At 46.1% G+C, this 19,401-nt stretch overlaps 1 protein-coding gene across 4 annotated transcripts in view; it reads right to left on the bottom strand.

The window, feature by feature from the left end:
* The window catches only part of MRRF (mitochondrial ribosome recycling factor), a 456,709-nt gene that overhangs the window by 127,273 nt on the left and 310,035 nt on the right, over positions 1-19,401 (bottom strand). For all 4 annotated transcript variants that reach the window (XM_069609655.1, XM_069609656.1, XM_069609658.1 and 1 more), the window contains one exon: positions 10,144-10,235. In XM_069609655.1, coding sequence (XP_069465756.1) covers positions 10,144-10,235 — 92 coding nt within the window. The remainder of the gene's footprint in view (positions 1-10,143; positions 10,236-19,401) is intronic.

Here is a 19,401-nt window from a genome sequence, read left to right as displayed (position 1 = left end):
GCTGGAGCCACTCCCTAGATTCAGAACACTGGAACTCTTCTGGAAGGCAGGAACTCTTTTCTTACCAGGAACTCTTTTCTTACTTAGGCGTGGCTGTGGAAGGAGACACCTAAGCACTACAGGAGGTTATTTAAACCACACCCGGCGGATGAATCTTGCTTTGCGTTATTCTGCACCCTCTGCAGCAGAACGCTCATCGTGTCTTCTGCATCCGGTCCTGGGCCTAAGGAAAAAGGCTTACCATCCTGAATCCAGTCTTCAGCAACACCTATAAAGACAAGAAAGAACAGGTTAGCATTCCGGCATCTGAAAGGCAAAGGCTTACCTACTCTTCGTGCGCTCCGGAGGTCTTCACACTGCATTCCGGCATCTGAAAGGCAAAAGCTTACCAACTCTTCGCACGCTCCGGAGGCCTTCGGCGCTGCATCCCGCATCTGAAAGACAAAACAAGGTGCGTTTAAAGACATTGGGGAACTTTAATACTCACGTGCCATTACTCCTTTCCACATCTAATCCAGTGGGTATTCCGGCACCCTGCAGCCACTCCGAACTCGTACCTGCAAAATAAAAAGACAGTTAGAGCGCATCGTGAAGCAGGCAACAAGCGCTTACTTACGTGCTTCCAGGCGCTTCTATTCATCACACGGGCTCCATCTTCAACTCACTTCAGCCCGTCATCCGCCATCGCCGGAACCCTGCAAAACAAGAGACATCATTACTAAAGACTTTAAAGACATTTGAATGACTCGAAACTTACCGTTCGTGCAGTAAACGACGGACAGCAGTCCTCTGAAGTCAAGAGGCCTGCGCTACCTATCCAGTGAAGAAACTGGTTACAGCACCCTGCCCCGAGGCAGATGGGGAGCTCGGCATTCACTTACCTAAGACATCTTACTCTACACGTCAGGCATACAGTGCACAGAGGTCCAGCCCAAAGAGCCAACCGGGTGCTACACATCACCTTTGAAGATACGGTAGTCGCCCAGTCAAGACCGGCGCCTCTGCGAGAATCAGGTGAGCGTTACATAGGGTGCGTGTCTGCTCAGTGATCTCGTCATGTAACCTAATGGTAAGCATATGCTGAGGGGAAGGTGAGAGTGCCTGGTAAGATGCCCACCGCGATCAGTGTATCACCAGTGTTGGTGCTCTCACAGGGTTTCGGCAGGTACTTCCTGCATATGTTTCTTCAGCTTTCGGTCCTCTGAGGCTGTTGTGTTCACCACAAATCTATTAAATGGCTCCAGGATGCCACACACTTGTGTATTTCTTTATTTGTCTTGGTTCCCTGGTGTGTGCGTACCTGCCACGTCTGCATGTGTATCCACCAGCCTGGTGCCTGGTCTATAGTATGTGTTCCTGTCTGGACCAGGACTATGCTATTAAGCACCATCCAAAGTGAGCTGAGACCCCACTATAAGAAGCAGCCAGCTTAGTCAGTGAGTATAGGGAGTGCTGAGAGGAGCAGAAGGAGATCATTGATTGGAGGAACAATGAGCACAATGTGGGAGAAAGTGTTGGCAGTTAGGAGTTTGCCTTGGAGGAAAGAAAGAGAAAGAGAAAGCGGAAGAGAAAGCGGAAGAGAAAGTGGAAGAGAAAGTGGAAGAGAAAGCGGAAGAGTGGACGCATGTAGAGGAATTTACAACAAAGGAACCAAGGCAGCAGAAGGTGAGCATAGTCATTGATATTTATACTGAAACAGAGGGGAAGATATTGCAGAATCCAGCTTTGACGAGAGGCAGTACAAGATGGTGCCCTTACACTGGGTGCCAGGGAGCTAACGACAGAAGGGGGCAGAGAGCAGATGTCCTCATGGCCAGAATCTAAGAGCAGGGAGTGGACCTTGGTTAAAGTGCATCCCGGGTCAAGCCCTTAGGCCTGGCAGAGTGAACCAGTGCTGCAAAGATTCATCTGGTACCTCAATTCCTCAGACATTTTCTAAGCCTAGATCACCTGAGCCTGACATTGTCCTCAACCAATGAGGTTCTTGGGACGAGAAGGGTCCCAAGAAGGGAAGGGAAATTAATTATGATTTATGACTAGAGAGTCATGCAAGCCTTTTGTTAGTCAGAATAAAATCCCAGTTTTCTTTTCAAAACGTATCCTTTTGTAGGCCCATTTGTGCCTCCCACAAATCTACCTTGTAATACTAGCTGAAGAAGGTATTCCCTGAAGCAACTGAAATCGCAAATGATGTATATTTGATCCAATGCCTGCTGGGCCTAGAGACCCAAGCTACTCCTCACTGATGAGGCCCCAGGAGGCAGAAACATGTTTGAGGATGCTTGTGGTCTCGTGCAGAAGGGATGTGACCTAGCAGTTCGGGCTGGCCTGCCCCTTTTGAGGTGGGACCAAGCTTGATTTGCATATGGTCTTTCACCTTTTGTAATTACTTGGCAGGCAAAGAACGATCTTCTGGAGGATAGCACAGAGCAATGCCAGAGGTTAAGATTTATTCTAAACCTTCCAGCCATCACCTGTTTTGCTGTATATTTGCAAATTACCAATTATCAAAAGGAGGATTTAAAAAAATAAAAAAAAAAATATATATATATATATATATATATATAAATAATACATTACTCACCGTAATCGTATTTCTGATGCTTGTATCTGCTTAGATTCACACCCAACATCTAGTGGAAGCTGTGGAGTATTACAGTTTGCTTTTCGAAACTCGAAAATGGGCGTCGACACAGGCCGTGCCAGTAATACTATCCCTAGTGTGACGTCCACTGTACCCATGATCCCTCACTCATCTAGGACCCTCAGATTGTATTTTTTCTGACATGAGGTAGCATGAGGAGTAGCGCGAGGAGTAGCGCGAGTACAGATAATCCAAGCAGATAGATAAGACTACAAGCATCCATGCGCCTTCTCTCAGAGGGGAGGAAGGGTGGGTTGCATGTGAATCTAAGCAGATCAAGCATCAGAAATACAATTACGGTGAGTAATGCATCTCTTCTGAGGCTTGTTGAATCTGCTTGGATCACATGCTGTGCACAGATTAGCGAGCAGTGTTAGAAGAAGGAGGTGTGATGTGAGAGGGGTCATGAGCAAATAAAGGTCTTAAAACCACTTGTCCTACTTGAGTATCTGTCTTGGAATGGGTGTCAATACAGTAGTGCCGAGTAAAAGTGTGAATAGAGCTCCAAGTAGCTGCTTTGCAAATGGTGTCAAGGGGTACATTTGCAATGAAAGCCAGATGCCTCTAGTAGAGTGGGCTTTTGGCGTGAAAGGCAGAGTCTTTCCAGAAAGAGAGTAACACATCTGGATACAGTTAACAATCCACTTGGAGATGGCACCTTTAGAGACAAGATCTCCCTCTCTGCCTGTAGCTACGGAGACAAACAGCTGATCTGTTTTCCTTAGCGGTCTGGTCTTGTTTACATAGTAGAGGACCGCCCTACGCACATCTAGGGTGTGTAGTTTCACCTCAGCTGAGCTTTGTGGGTCTTGGAAGACAGCCGGAAGCTCGATGGACTGGTTGACGTGGAATTTAGAAATTAACTTAGGTGAGAACCTAGGGTGTGTACGTAAAACCAGTTTATCTTTATGAACTGTAAAGAATGGATCCTGCGCTGACAGAGCCTGAATTTCACTGACCCTTCTTATAGATGTTATTGCTACTAAGAAGGCCGTCTTATAAGTCAGGTGTTTCAGACTGCTTTTATGCATGGGTTCGAATGGGGGGCCCATGAGTTTAGATAGCACCACGTTAAGGTCCCATCATGGTGGTGGGTTAGAAATAGGAGGGTGAAGTCTCTTTACTCCTTCCATGAAAGCTTTAACCACTGGTATCTTCCACCACGACACCTTGCTATGGGATGTGGTGTATGCTGACAGCGCTGCCAGGTGTACTTTCAGTGAGTTAAATACCAGTCCTGCATCCAGCAGGTGGAGCATGTACGCGACAACTGTGGAAGGAGTGCAATCAACTGGGTTGACTTGGTTATTCTGGCACAAGATAACGAATCGTTTCCATTTGTCAAAGTAGCAGTGCCTCGTGTTTGGCTTCCTAGATTCCTTTAGGATATCCATACATCTCTGTGGTAATTGGAGATGTCCGAACTCTACAACGTCAGGAGCCATGCTGCTAGGTTCATTGAGTTGGGTTGAGGATGCACCGTTTGACCTTGGTGCTGGGACAGTAGGTTGTATCAGCCCAGGAGTTTGATGGGTTCGCACACCGCTAGTCTGCGTAGGTGTGGAAACCACGGTTGTCTCGCCCACATGGGAGCAACAAGGATGAGCGTCATTGACTCTCTGTTCATCTTGTTGACCACCTTCCTGATGAGGTGTTGGTGGAAAAGCGTACGCAAACATCCCTGACCAGTTCATCCACAGGGCGTTCCCCTGGGAGTCTGGCTGGGGGAACCTGGATGCAAATCCTGGGCACTGTCTGTTTTCGCTTGTGGCGAATAGGTCTATAGTGGGGAAACCCCACTGAGAGAAGATATCTTCTACGATTCCCCTGTGTAGACACCATTCGTGTTCCTCTGGGAGGGGATCTCTGCTCAAAGCATCCGCCAGCGAATTGAGATCCCCTGGAACAGGTTGAGATGACAGGAAGATCTTCCGTCTGAGTGCCCATATCCAAATTTTCTGGGCAAGCTTGGACAGATTTGAAGAACAAGTCCCTCCCTGCTTCTTTATGTAAAACATGGCTGTAGTGCTGTCTGTCCGGATCTGCACTGACAGATTCAGCAGGTAGGGCTTGAATGCTTGAAGCTCTCCGAATACTGCCAGAAGCTCTAGCAGGTTGATGTGATTCTTGGCCACTGAGTGAGACCAGAGACCCTGAGCTGTGTGGTGGAGGAGGTGAGCTCCCCACCCTGTCAGGCATGCATCGGTTGTGACTACCGCCTGTATCTCGGGATCATAAAAGGGTTTCCCCTAGGACAGATTTTCTCTTGTCCACAAGTGAAGGCTTTGTACCAGTTTTGGCGAAACGACCACTAGATCGTCCCACTGACCACTTGCCTGAGACCACTGTTTCGCCAACCAGTCCTGCATGGGACGCATGCGCAGGCGCGCGTGGGGTACCAGGTAAATACATGACGCCATCATGCCTAGAAAACGCATTGCTTTGCGTACCGTTATCTGGCGACCGGCCTGATATTGCGGAATTTGCAGCAGTATATTCCGAATTCTTTCCTCTGATGGAAAGGTCAACCCCTCTTGCGTGTCTAGGATAGCTCCTAGGAACTGTTTGGAGGTGCTTGGCACCACACTTGACTTCTTCTCATTTATTGAGAAGCCTAATTCGAAGAGGAGGTTGATCGTCCTTTGAATGTTTGTTCTGAAAATTACTGGGGTCTCCCCCATGATGAGCCAGTTGTCCAGGTAAGGGTACACCGGGATTGCCTCCCTGCGTAGGTGTGCTGCCGCCACCGCCAGTACCTTGGTGAATACCCTTGGAGCCGAGGCTATCCCGAAGGGCAGTACCTTGAACTGGTAGTTCCGACTGTCCACCTTGAAGCGCAAATACTTTGTGCGCTGGGAACATGGAAATATGAAAATAGGCATCTTTCATGTCCAGTGTTGCCATGTAATCCCCCTTTTTTTAGGAGGGGGGGATTACCTCTTGGAGAGTAGTCATGCGAAAATTTTGGGGCTTGACATACTTGTTTGCAGGCCTTAAATTCAATACTGGGCGCATAGTCAAATCTTTTTTTGGCACAAGGAAGTATGTTGAATAAATACCCTTGTTTACCTGGTGTCCCGGGACGAGTTCTATCGCGTCCTTTGCTAGAAGATTGACTATCTCCTCGAGGAGGATCTTCTGGTGGTCCAAAGAATGTATTTCTTGTCGTGGAGGGTGGTTTTGGGGACGCTCTAGTTCTATGCAGTATCCTGCGGACACTGTGGACAGCACCCATCTGTCTGAAGTGATCCCTTCCCAAGCTTGGGTGAAGTTAGAAATGCGTCCCCCTTCTGGGGATGTGTGAGAAGGGACCCTGAACCGAACGTCACTGTTTTGGTGGAGGCGTGCCGCCACCTCTACTGGGGTTGCCTCTACCCTTATCACGCACTCTCTTATTACCCCTGCCATAACCCTGGGTAGACTGCTGGCTGTGGTTGTTCCATTGTGTACCCTGCCCCTGGGAATAGTTAGACCCTCTCTGGGAATTTTGTCCGTGTGGGCAATGGAAATTGCCATTCCCTCTCTGGTTAGGGGGTTTATTGGTTAGTTGGCCTAGGGATTTGAGTGTCTCATACTCGTCCTTGGCATTTTTCAGCGCGTCCTCGACCGCCTTTCCAAACAATAGATCCAGCTCCACCGGTTTGTCTATCAATAAAGCCTGGGTTTCGGACTTGAACCCAGACTGTCGCAACCAAGCATGCCTTTTGATAACAGTACCTTCTGCTATCAATCTGCCAGGGTTATCCGCGGCATCAAAGGTTGCCTTTAATATGCAACCGGACACGGCTCTTCCTTCCGCCGAAACTCGTGCCAATTGGCTTTTTAAGGGTCCTGGGGTGGAATCTATGAGTGCCGCGACTTCTTCCCACTGGTGGCAGTTGCAACTCGCCAGTAGGGTGGTGGAGTTGGCAATCCTTGCCTGGTAGGCGGAAGTGGAGGCTACTTTCCTGCCCAAGCCATAAATCTTCTTGCTCTCCTTTTCGGGAAGAGCTTCCGACGATAACAAGGGTGTTACCACCCTCTTGCAGGTGTTAGTAACTACCAGGGAGTCCGGTTTCAGATGCCCTCTTAAGTACAGTGGGTCTGTTTGGGCTGCCCTGAAAAGCTTCTCAACTCTGGGGTTTTACCGCCCTAGTGAGATAGGGATTAACAAGGGAAGGGTCCATCCTCCTTTGTATAGACTTAAGGATAGGGATGGCCTGGGCAACAGGTCTCCTTTCTCCCACTAACTCCTCGGCAAAATCCCTCTCTTCCTGTGCACCCTGGGTGTCAATGTGGAAGTGTTCTGCCGCTCTGGACAGCACTTCATTCAAAAGAAGCTGGTTATCGACAGGGGAGTCGGTAACCAGGGGTTCTTTATCTACCGGGGAATCTAGTCTGTAGGTTTCTGGGTTGTCCTCCTCCTCCTCCTCTTGGTCCTCGTCATCCCCATAGTAGCCTGTTCCAGTTTGTTCTTCCAACATGCCCAAATCTGGATCCTCATAAAGGGATGGATCTCCCTGATAATGAGAATAGGGCTGTATACTGAAGGGGTCTGAAGCAGGAGCTTCGACCCAGGACTTCTTACTTGGGGGTATCGGATCCCTAGAGCCTGAGGGAGTTGACCCGTCTGGGGTAAAAGAGAGAAAGTGTTGAGGGTTTTTGGCGTAGAAATCTGCCAATGATGACATCCTTGACATTACTCTGTCTATGTCATCAGTAGACCACTCTCTTGAACTGGGAATGATTCTTTCTTGAAGGCCTTTCCCTGTCTTATCTAGACTAGACCTACTGGTTTGAACAGGAGTCTTAGGGGTAACAGAAGACTGAGACTTGTCCATCTGTTTAAGTGGGGTAGAAAGTCTTTGAGGTGTGGAAGTAGGCTGAGACTGCTTCCTCTGTTGTTTTTCACCTTCCCCGTGTGTGGAACAGTGTTTACTCTGTTTTTCTCCCCTCCGGAGACGAAGCCGACCTCTATCCCCAGTCCGCACTCCAGGAGTCGGCGTCAACAGGCTGCGCAACTGCTGCTCCCGAGTCCCAACCTCCACTACTCAGAGATAGGGACACTACCCCCGAACCTCAGTGCCAGGCGTCTTGACGCCTGGCGTGGTGGGCCCAACACTTGATCGAACGCTCCTTGAGTGTTTTCGGTTTGAACCTACTACACGCTCTGCAGTTAGCCTCGGGGTGGTCCCTCGGTAAGCAGAGATTGCACGTGGCGTGCCTGTCAACCCAAGGGTACTTGCGGTGCACTTGGGGCAAAATTGGAAAGGGGTACCCTCCATACGCACCTTGTGGCAGCGGGTTAATAAGTGTAGGAATATATAAGAATGTACCTATATACCAAAAAGAGTGTAGAGTATGTCCACCCCCCCACTCTCCCTACTTGCAGGGCCGAGGCCAGAGGCCTTCCGAGGCCCAAATCCGTCGTGCAGCTCTCGACGGCGATTCTTTCTCCGTGCCAGCGTCGAGTGTGGATGTTCGGTGACTCGATGTTGGGGTGGAGAAACGGGGAAATATAACAATATTTTAGCAAAAGTATGGCTAAAGCCAGGGAACTCCGCGGAATGCTTCCGACCAGCATGGCGGAAAAAAACAATCTGAGGGTCCTAAATGCGTGAGGGATCATGGGTACAGTGGACGTCACACTAGGGATAGTATTACTGGCATGCCCTGTGTCGACGCCCATTTTCGAGTTTCGAAAAACAAACTGTAATACTCCGCAGATTCCACTAGATGTCGGGCTATGCACAGCATGTGATCTAAGCAGATTCAACAAGACTCAGAAATAAATATATCATCAACAAAGATAATAGTTCTTGCCTCAGAGCCGATCTGCACAGCGTGTTGCCCAACCCGCACACTACAAGTCAAAAAACACACAGCCTCTGCATCTTCCCATTATCTAGAAACTACAAATCTCTAGGAATACCATCTGCCAATGTGCATGCTGAACTTTGACATCTGCAAACTTCCTCTCTGGTGGTCATGTTCCCCACACCACACACGTAGCCATGCACACTGGGGTATCTTCACTAAACTGCAGCTCCCTTCAATCGTCACTCTCCAGCAAGCTTCTGCGCGAATTAGCACTCTACTTCCATTACAGCATGCACATGGCTGTTCTAGGCTGCACGCTACAGGGGATTGCTCAATGAAATGAGGTATAGAGAAAATGTGTATTACACCCCTTTTCGTTGATTTCTGAATTCACCAAATATAACTGGATAAGCACATGCGTGGTCCCAGGTAAAAGCGCACGGAAAGCACTGTGCGGAACTGTCCCTGAACAAACAATGAGTAAACGCACTGATGACAAAGTAGGATTACATTCTAGGAAGCACAAGTCAAGAAGAGTAGCTTTTTACATAAAGCAGTGCAGATCCAGACTGCCCGCTTTCACATTCAGTGCAGACCAACCACAACTCATTAGGACAAGCTCTGCGGGTTCCTATTGTGTGCAAATGCCAGTCTGTTCCGCACCTTCCATCCAGTCTAACATGAGGGGAAATGGAAGGGAGCGCACACATGGGCCCAGGGGAGTCGAAACACTCGACACTCTAGGAGGCTTAAGAGGATTTATTGCTTGGTGGCCCCTTTAGGCTAAGGCAATGGACAATCCTGCAATTCAAGACCGCCGATAATTATAACGTAACAGGGGTATATAATGCATGTTTAAGTAAAACTCTAGAAAAGCATTTTGAAGGCAGCCCCCAACATAAAATATAGATCATTTTGATTGTGGCTATGTTGAGAATCAGCAGCACTGGGCCATCCAGTGAGGTTTGAAAGGAATATAGTAGTGGAACCAAATAAGCAGTTGATGTCAGCGGCACATGGGTTTCAGCGAAAAGAGATGGTCCTTGGTAGTGCTTTAGGGGAGACCCTACAAGAAAGACACACCATACCATAGAAAAAGGAACCATAAGAGCTGTGACAGCGATCCCAAATCTTAACATGGCTGGCAGGTGGATCTCATGATCGACAGTGCCAGCAGAAAGCTCACGATGGGAGTGTGGCTTTAAAAGCATAATGTTAATAACATTCTTATTGTATAGCATTTGCAACGATTTTAATTTAATCTTGCTTATACCATCTTCTTTAAGCAATATGCATTGTTAATAAATTAAGCAGCCATGTAATGTCCTCATATATTTGCACAGAGACGGTCTCTCTTCCCTGTAACAATGACTTTAGCTATTAATCAAAGTAATGGGACAGTTTACTCCCTCCAACCAGCGTCACCACTATGAAATCAGCGTGGGTGACCAGCTTCACTCCCTGTGGGAAGTCCTATGTATCTCCAAATCAGTTAAAATTAAAAAAAAAAAAAAAAAAAAAAAAACAGTAAAGATATTCCAACCAACAAATATAGAGTTGACAGTGCGCCATGGCAAAATCCAAACTTTAAAATAAGAAACATCACCTACTCAAGGCAGCTGTGGTTAAAACCACAAATGTTGCAGTCAAAACTAATTTCACAAAATAATTAATGTAGACAAAAAAAATTAAACGCTTACGGAGGAACTTGCACTCGGATAATCGACCCATCCACTTCTGGATTGAGGTTCATTTTACTCTCTCTAATAGCCTTCTCTGCTGCAGCTGTACTCTACAAACCAGACCAAGCATAACAGAAATTAGTCAATAATTTCAAGACATTTAACAAGAGCGCAACTTTCACTGGTAAAGATGGCTTTTGATCACAAACACTTCACTCATGAGGGGAGGTACTAGGAGGCACAATAAAAGGGGTCTATGATGTTGACAAATATTTCAGTGAATTGAGATAATGAAAAAGACCACATTACGTACCATATTCAGTTTTTCTTTTTAAAGACAGATAATGCAGAAGACTTCCAGCTAATAGGAGACATACTAGGCCCGGTACAGAATATACAAGAACGGACTGGCAACGGTTTCCTGCAGTCACGTAACCCACTCTTGGACAGAGACAGTGGAGGCTTGCAAGACAAATGTGCAGCACCACAAGTGACAAATGTAGCACCACTTAACTTCCCCCTCCCCATCCACCAATCGTTTACCACTGCTTTTCAGCAGGCCCTGTCTGTCGCAACTCCCGTTAATATATAACACTATCTTTGGCTACCCCAGTTTAGTTCTTAAGCACCAGCTACGGCATATGGTGGCAATAAAGCAAAACCTAGGAACCAAAACTATGTGGCATCAATATGCAATGTTAAAGAGTCACCTATAAGTCAAAACTAATGGTGGTGCTAAAGCGTAACATGAGCTAAAACGTAGCCCAAGTACACCTGCAGACTTTCTACATCCACAATGCTAGCCCTCCCTCTACACACTGCATATCAATGTGTGTGTATTTGTGTGTGAGAAGGTTTGCCTTCTTACAAGGGTGCAGACGCCCTGGCTTTTTTGATTTTGATAAACTATCAAATGATGTAGGTACGCTGCAGGCAATTATCTCTCAGAGAGTGTCGTCTGCTGACCAGACACCTCCCCCCTCTCCACAAACTCCACACCAAAAGCATAGGTATAAGTGTGCCCTTCTGAATCAGTAGCCAGATCTGTAGCCCCTGTTCTCCCATGGCAGAGAGCAGTTCAGGCCACAAGTGCCCTGTTCATAGCTGCAGTGAGAGCCAAGTTTAAGATCAGCACCTCTGATCACAAACTACATAAATACGAGAGTTACTACCCTGGTGGTAGTTGTAAACATTAAACAGAAGACATACCCGTTAGGGTATATGTTGGCACTTATTACAGCCAATTCCATTTGATATCATGTGTCGGCACTGTCCGCTCAGCTGTAGAAAGGTTATGTGTATTATGGTCAGACAGCAAGGCACTGCCAAGTGACGGGGCACGAAACTGGATGACTAGGACTCTCCTTTTCATCCTCTCTGTGGGTGGGTAACACCCTCTCCGTGAGGCAGCCTCATAGCAGGAGCTAGCCTTGGAAACAGGAATCAAAGGGCACACCCATCCCAAAAGGACTAGTATCACACCAGGGTGTTACATAACAAACGGGCTGTTGAGAGGCAGATGAATAAGTTAGCTAGAGCTTCTCCTCCTCCCCCACCTCAATACTGCACAGGTAAGAAACGTTGCTCACTAAGACACTGTACCAACCTTATCCCAGGCAGGTAAAGCAGGAGAAAGACACAATCTAAGCTGAATATGGCACGAGCAACCAAACTATCGTTTTGACAATAGATGTGCATTAGACACAAAGCAAATGTGCACTCAACATGAAGACCTCAGACACTAGGTAACATATGCACTTATATATATATATAAGAAGAATATTAACATAACATCCATAAAACATGAAGAACACCAACATAAGCAATGAATAAGCTGAATGAAACATGGACATGCAAATATAGCTCATTAACGAAACGCAACAGTAATGGACAGCCATCTTTTTCAAAATGGAAGCCACAACCTTATTCGAAGTAATCAAAATGCCTCGAGGCTTCACGAGAACTGAAAATGCTGGAATCATAACAATACAGATCTGTGAAGAGCTCAGGCAGGCGCTGGCAACCACAGCCAAGGTTACCACGAATTAAGGGAGGGTCCGAACATTGCAGAGAAAGCACGAGATGGCAATTTCCAGGACGCAGGAAGGATACTCCCAGATGATTTAAGGTTTTATACGAGAACAAACAGCCTTTGTAAGCCAGGTGCAGGACATCTATAAGCCAAAAGACTCCATGAAGAACAACTCGAGTGTCCCTAGTGGCAAGAAAAAACATAACACTTGCCCATCACACGTGACCCATAACCGAAGAACACCGTCTATTCATTAGCACAAACACAGATAGGACACCTGCCTTACTCCTTATACATATCCCCAGACACCAAACGAGGCCAAATACAAAGATCACCCTTGCTCATGGCCTAGAAATGAGAGAGAGGACATATTTAATTGAATGATAATAATAATGATGTGTTATTTATATAGCGCCTTAATCCAAAGGAAAGCAGTCTGTGGACCTCTCCCCACCTACTCCTGTTTGGCTCACATATTAACGTCCGGTTAGTCATCCAAGGTTGGTTAGTAAGAAGCCAACCAATGAAAATCTCTAATGTTATGTCGCCCATGAATCAAGGTACCAGCCAATTACATATTGCAGACATTTCTTTTTACCGTTATCAATTTAGAGGTGGTCCCAGGAGGAGCCATCAGACACGAGTAACCCAATCAGAAATTGAACCCCTTTAGAATGTATAGGTAGTCACAACTATTACCAATCCTTCCATCCTGTAGGTTTTGGTAACGAAGTGTACAGTATGTCTGTTATGACAAATATTGAATACATTAACCATTGTTTTTTTATGTAACCAGCGAGAGCACCAAGAGTTCTATGCTTGTATGCTGTACCCGCTTTATTTTGAAGATAATAAATCTGGGGTTTGTCTTGCACTTTGTCCATTTCCGTTATTGAGTCTGGTTTGAATTTGTGTAATTTGGGACTTGACAGGCTGTCTTCACAGGGCCTTGATGCGAATGACAAGTGAAAGAGGCAGAGTTACTGTAGACAGAAGGAGCTTAGACCAGCTTGAGAAAGGTTCCATCACCTTGATTCCTCTCTATACCTGCCTTGCTTGTCCCCTCCACTTCCTTTAACAAAAATTACTTTGGCTATGATGTCGGAAGGACAGGCTTGCTTTAGTCCAATCTCCTATGGGCTTTTGCCTCTAAGTGAAGTGAGTGGGGGAATCTCCCAAGCCTTCTCTGATTTACTCTTGGAGAAACACCCATTAGGTAAGATTTTCATAGCAATGATAAATCTTCCTGACCTGTGTCAAACCCAGAACCCTTTGCTTTTACTGGATTATTTTTCCGTATACCTCTGAGTGGGAACCTTTTCCCACACTCTCAGAAACATTTACTCTTTTTATGGTTGTAATTTTTAAGACTCTCCATAGTGTCTTTTAAAAGTTATCCTCTGACAACGTTTTGGCAATAAGTGCCTATTGTTGCTGGGTTGCCCTAGGGCCTTCCCCTTTTAACTTTCTCTGGCTAGGCTTGTGAGAAGTACAGTTCCCAAGGGTAGAAAATCTTTGTATGCCTTTCACATTTTATTAGGTGAGACCAGCACACTCCCCCCCCCCCCCCCCCCACCTTATGTGGAATGCTGGGGAGAAACCGAGTATCCCCTTTCTCATTGTAAATGTAACATTTATGTTACAAGGACAAACTTACCTTTAATGGCTGGTGGAAGTGAACCTTTTTATTAATTTGGTGCACCTTTACACAGCCAGTTTGTACTTCATGTTACCAAAATGGCCCCGTCTAGGTTTGTTCGCAAGTTTAGTGTTCCTTGTCCGACCCCCCTCCCCCTCCTCTGACATCGTGGCCGGGAATTCCATTGTGCAATTTTTCTCTTCTGGCTCCCACGTCCCAGGCTCCATAGTGTCTGAAGGCAGGAAGCAAGGGAGGAGTCCAAAACTATTCAGCCTTTTGTCTTCCAGCTGGATTGTGAGATTGAAGTTCAAACTGGGAGGCTGGCTGTCCAGAAAGGATTGGCAACGCCCCCCCCCCTCGCCCAAGTATGAATGTTGCAAGGCAGTTTGATTGGCTGGGTTCCTGCATAAAAGTCTGAACCTGGAAGCTGAAGAGGTAGTCGACCACTGGAACCAAAACCGAAGAGGAAGATGAAGAATTTGCAGGTGAAATGATTTCCAGGGACCAGAGTGCCTGCTGTGTAACTGGAGCCTGCTGTAGCCCTTCCTTTCAATCGAACTGGGGACCCCGAGCCTGACAGGACCCACTAGACTCAGGAAAACTTGCCTTTTGAGCATCCCATGCCGTGCTGCGACCTTGCGGGCCGCAATACCTCAATAACCTGGGACCCCAGGCCATTGTGCGGTACAAGGTCTTCCAAATTTCGAACCTCGCAGAAACTTCGTGGGCATCCTGCTGGATCTGCAGAGGCACGATTCCAGTCAAAGTCCCTCACCAGAGTGCTGGACCTTGCAAACGACGAGGATCTGACCAGTGATATTCTGTCGTTTTCTGTGCTCCTGAAAAAGGTGCCAAATCCACACAGCTGCATCGAGCCGTGAGGAAAACCTTGACTAGAGCCTTTCCCGTGATCCTTGCTGTAAAAGTCCTTCAAGTGTTCTGTCTTCTTGGTGAAGGATTTCAACAACTGGGTATTTGGCTGCAGATCCTGACGTCATCCTGCGGCAAAATCTTTTTCTGTGCTGAGGTACTGTGCTTGCTTGGGTACTTACTTACCTTACGTCTCTTGTGATTCCTGTGTAGTTTTGGGGGGGTTTCTGTGATTGGGAGTCCTCTCGTCCAGTGCAACCAGGCCCCTGCTGGAATCCTGCAAGGGCGTCTTCTGTGAAGCCCCTGGACCCTCAACTAACTCTAAAGTACTTACTTATTCTAACAGTATTCCTTAGGAACATGATTTTTGCTACTTTCGAACCTATCCTGACCTGCCTGTTGGACACTAGACCCCAGTGACCCCCCCCCCTTCTGCCACTGAGAACACTCATGCTCCAAGAATAAGGGAAAAACTTCCAAAGATTGGGCCTTTTACCTTGAAATGAGAATTAAGTGTTTAAAAGATACTTACTTGCAAAAGAAGTTGGTAACTAACTCTGAGTGAACAGTTATAAAGGTTATTACTTACCTTAGAAATGTTCTGCATTCTGAAAGTATGTATAAGGTTGTTTTACTTTCCTTCGAAATGTTTTGCCATTCTGAAAAGTATATGTAACCTCTAAACTGTTTCGCCATTCGAAAAGAAAGTAGATGTATAGGTATACTACTCACCTATGATTTGACTGTGCCTCTTCCCAAAAGTAAAGCTGGTGGTTTCACTTCACTATTCATGTTAGGATACATTTTGGAGTGTCCCCAACTGGGTCTTGCTTCCCCTGACTTGCTGGTAGCCTGCCCAGAATAAGTCTGCCTTGGGTTTTATCTAACTAGAATAACCTTGAGTCATGTTTTAGACACACACAAAAAGAGTCTTAGGTTTACACCTGCCTTTAAGTGGCTGATAGCTCCTGTAAAAAGTGTAAAAAGTGTATAGGTTTTACTTACCTTGAGCATAACTGTTATCCTAAAATAAGTTAGAGCTTCCCTTAGTCTGTATACTGAAAAGCAATTGTAATTGAATATTACACCCCAAGGTCCAACATCCCTATAATAACCGTTATCATGAATCAGATTTATAGGTGTTAAACTGTTCCTAGAAGAAGTGATGCACTATTCACAAAAAGTATATTGTCCAGTTGGGTTACTAAGTGATTTCTTGCTGAGCGTCACGTTACAACTGCTAGGGTCTACTACCCCTATATTACTGAAAGTAATACAAAAAGTAACTATTGGTTTGACTTCCCTAGAACTCCTGTTAGTGTTCCAAATTAGGTTATATGCTTTGGTCTGTGTACCTTCAAGCATAGTTTTGTGTTTTTCTATAATGTGTTTATATGATCGGTGATCCTACTCATTTCGCCCAGGATTTATCTGGGCCTACTTGTGTTTAAATAAACCATTTATTTTTACAATACATAGTGTTTTAGTGTTTCTTTGCACCATTTGTATTTCATTGTACTGATTCTACAACCCTCTCCCCCCCCTAAAATAAGCCTGGCTGCTCTGTCTACGCTACCATGAACACAAGTGGTACAGCCTTATACCAAGAGTGGAGTCTTCTACTGTCTCAGTTGAATGGTTTTACTAAACCCTTAGTTGGACTTAAGAAAAAGTGTCCTAACACCACCCGAGGAAGCATTCATGTGGAGCTCTTTTTTCGAGGGAGTTGATCTTCCCAAAGCCCCAAGCCAATGAGGTGAAGGGGCAGTCCAAGGCAGATCCAAGCCCTGCTTCCTACCCAATCCCATGGCACATTGGGGGTGACTCTTGCGGTGGACTAGGGACTTTCACTATACACCAAGGCTCAGAGAGCAGACCCTGAACGGACTCATCCTCACCTAGAGTCCCTAGAGAGGGTTTAAGTATTAGGGGAACTAGATCAGCTAAGGCTCCCTGTTCTGCCAGATAATACCACATTTTAACCATTTTCTCTGCATCTTGAACCAGAGGAACCCATTGGTGCGGCTTCTGGCACTTGTGAAGAGTCAGGCATAGGAGACAGCCCCAGGTAGTGGATTTCTTGTCAAGACTTATTTAAATAAAAATGGGGTTTGGAAAAATGCCTCATTAGCCCTAACACTATATGAGGGGTTTCCTTGTCTCAACAAAACTAACCAATGGAACATTCATCATCAGGATGTCCAAAATAAAGTTCTCCGTTTTGTGTCCAAAACCTATTCTGACCCTCACACTGTGAATTCTACTAAAAGATGCAACAAGGGGAAAATCATTGCGTCTCTCGGCTGCTCATCTGTAGCCTTCTTCAGCTCAGTAGTATAAAGTTCCAATAAGTAAAGCCAAAAACCCAAAGTGTCCCAAAAGAAAGTTCCCGCAACCTAAAGTAAGTATCTCTTACATGTGGTGTCCAGTTACTGTTGAGGAGAGCAACTCCTGCCCCTAAAGAGAGTCCAGTAGTGCCACAGGGTACAACACCCTTCCCCTGGTCTTTCCACTTTTTTTATTTTGAGCAACTGCAAAAATAATGCTCTCCCCGTCTCTGACAGACTTAGTTTACTCTCCTGCCAAGTACTGCCAAATTATAATTCTCAGAATGACTGGAACGAGGAAGATTGGCTCCATACAGGCATACACATGGCGTCTAATTAATGCCTGGTTATCTCTCGTTTTCTTTTTAGTCCACTGATAGAATGGGTTTACTCTCCTGCCTAGACTATCATTCACTGATAGTATTTTTTCATTAACATTTAGGGTTAGATAATTTGGTTCTGATCATGAACAACTTAAACACCATTCCCGCCCTGTGCGCTGTATCTTTTAAAATGTGGATCCTCCGTCGTCTCTCAGCTGCCTCTTGGGCACTTCAGCTGACTTCCCGGACATATCTGTTCTTCTCCACTCTTTGTCCCCCACACCTCCCAACACCAGTTGGTGAAGCTCTTGGTTAATGGGCTTCTCTCCCGAGCGTGCAGCTAAGGTCATGTTGTCTTTCAACGTGTTGGTCAGTGTTTCACTCCTTCCGATATCCCACCTCAGCTACGGGCTGTTGCACTCTCCTCTGTAGTGAGCATTGTCTGCGTTCAGATACTGGGTTTCTGGCTCTCTGCATGGCTGGCTCACACACGGATGACGGTTCCAGCGGAGTCCTTCCACTACCGATATGGTTTTCTTTACTCGCAGAAGGTTTCTGCAGCATTCAAGGAATCCTTTTCAATAGCTTAACAGGTCCAGTGAAAATGGCACCTGTAACCTGCAGCAAAGTCCTTTTCAGGACACTGCCATCTCTTGTGAAGATGGCGTCCGTAACCTATGGCAAAGTCCTTCTCAGGATCTCCTTTGAAGTGACAGTGTCTCCAGCTACTCTCTGTCTCTTTACTCTTGCTGGTAGTGTCCCTCGGCGAGTTTACCGACACCGGCCCTGGCTTTCTGTTGCTTCCGAATTTTGGGCTTTCTTAATTTACAAGTTTCTTCCTGTATAGGTGGTTTGTGCCTTCCGTTCCGTTCCATTTTCCCCCTCCCATTACACACAGGCATCTCGTCTCTCTCTTTCCACATGTCGTCCTATTCCAGCTACTAGTGCTTCTGCTACCACAACTGCTCCTGCTGCTTCTGTGCGCAATTTCTTCCCTCTTCCCCCTTTTTATTGAACAAATATTTCCCGTAGCTAAACAACTAGAAAGTTGCTGGTACTTTTCTCCTACATCCGTGCAGGGCCTCCTCCTCCCCCCAGTAACTAGATCTCCCCATTACTGGGCTTATTTTATGCATGTGCACTGGTTGATGCAGTGTTTGTTTTAAGGGAAAAGGGCATGTTATCCTTTTCGTCGAACCACTGTGCTTGCAAGTTCGCATCAGTTTGATGCTGGAACGTGTCCTTGCAGAGCCCATCACCTGTTTGGCTCCAATCAACTGCTGATCGCTGAAATAGTCTTGAACCCCTGGAGAGTCACTCATCGACTCAAACCAGCCTTTACCGAAAGGCTTCACCTCAAATCACCATTTCGCTCAACTACACACCGGAACATCAGGATCAGCGCTTCGAACCGCTGCTAACCTTTGACTTTAACTTCTGGAGAATTGTGCATCGACCCAAACCAGTAGTTACCACACATCTCCAACCGGCTCAACTCCAAACTGATCCTGGTGACCACTTTGACCTGCATCACCAAAAGTCACTCCGCAAACCGCTATGAGATGCCGCATTCAAACTGGCTTGATGCCAGTTTGCTGCTTGGGCCTACACGACCCACCATATCTGAAATGAGCTTGATCTGCTCACAAGACAGCTAAAAGCCTGGTTCAATGCTAATGAACCACCAAGAATGTACCATTGGCCCTTAACTGTCCCTTTGGTCCATTTTGGACCAGAGATTGATTAGGTCACATGTGAGCTTTTTTCACTCTAAAGAAAGATCCTTTTCAAAGAACATTGGTTGTTGAATTGCCTGTCATCTCAGTCTTATTACAAAGTGTGGCATCATTCTCTCTATTGCATTTTCTGTTCTTTCCACAGCGGAGGGATTTGACAGTGTTGTGCCATTTAGTTATTTTTGCCGATAGTGTGTTTAATTAAAGTAGATTTCTTTTTATTGAACCTTAATTAGACATTCCCTTTATTATGGACTGTGTAACTTTGCTGTGTGGGTTGCTACTGAATCACATTCTCACCCCTCGAGAGTATAAACTTCCCTCGGCCCACGTTACCACAAGAGGCAAA

Source organism: Ambystoma mexicanum, chromosome 8 (assembly GCF_040938575.1).
Source record: "Ambystoma mexicanum isolate Mex_15411 chromosome 8, UKY_AmexF1_1, whole genome shotgun sequence".
NCBI classification, from domain to species: Eukaryota; Metazoa; Chordata; class Amphibia; order Caudata; family Ambystomatidae; genus Ambystoma; species Ambystoma mexicanum.
Note: the sequence above shows the minus strand (reverse complement) of the source record. Positions and strands in the feature narration are given on the sequence as shown.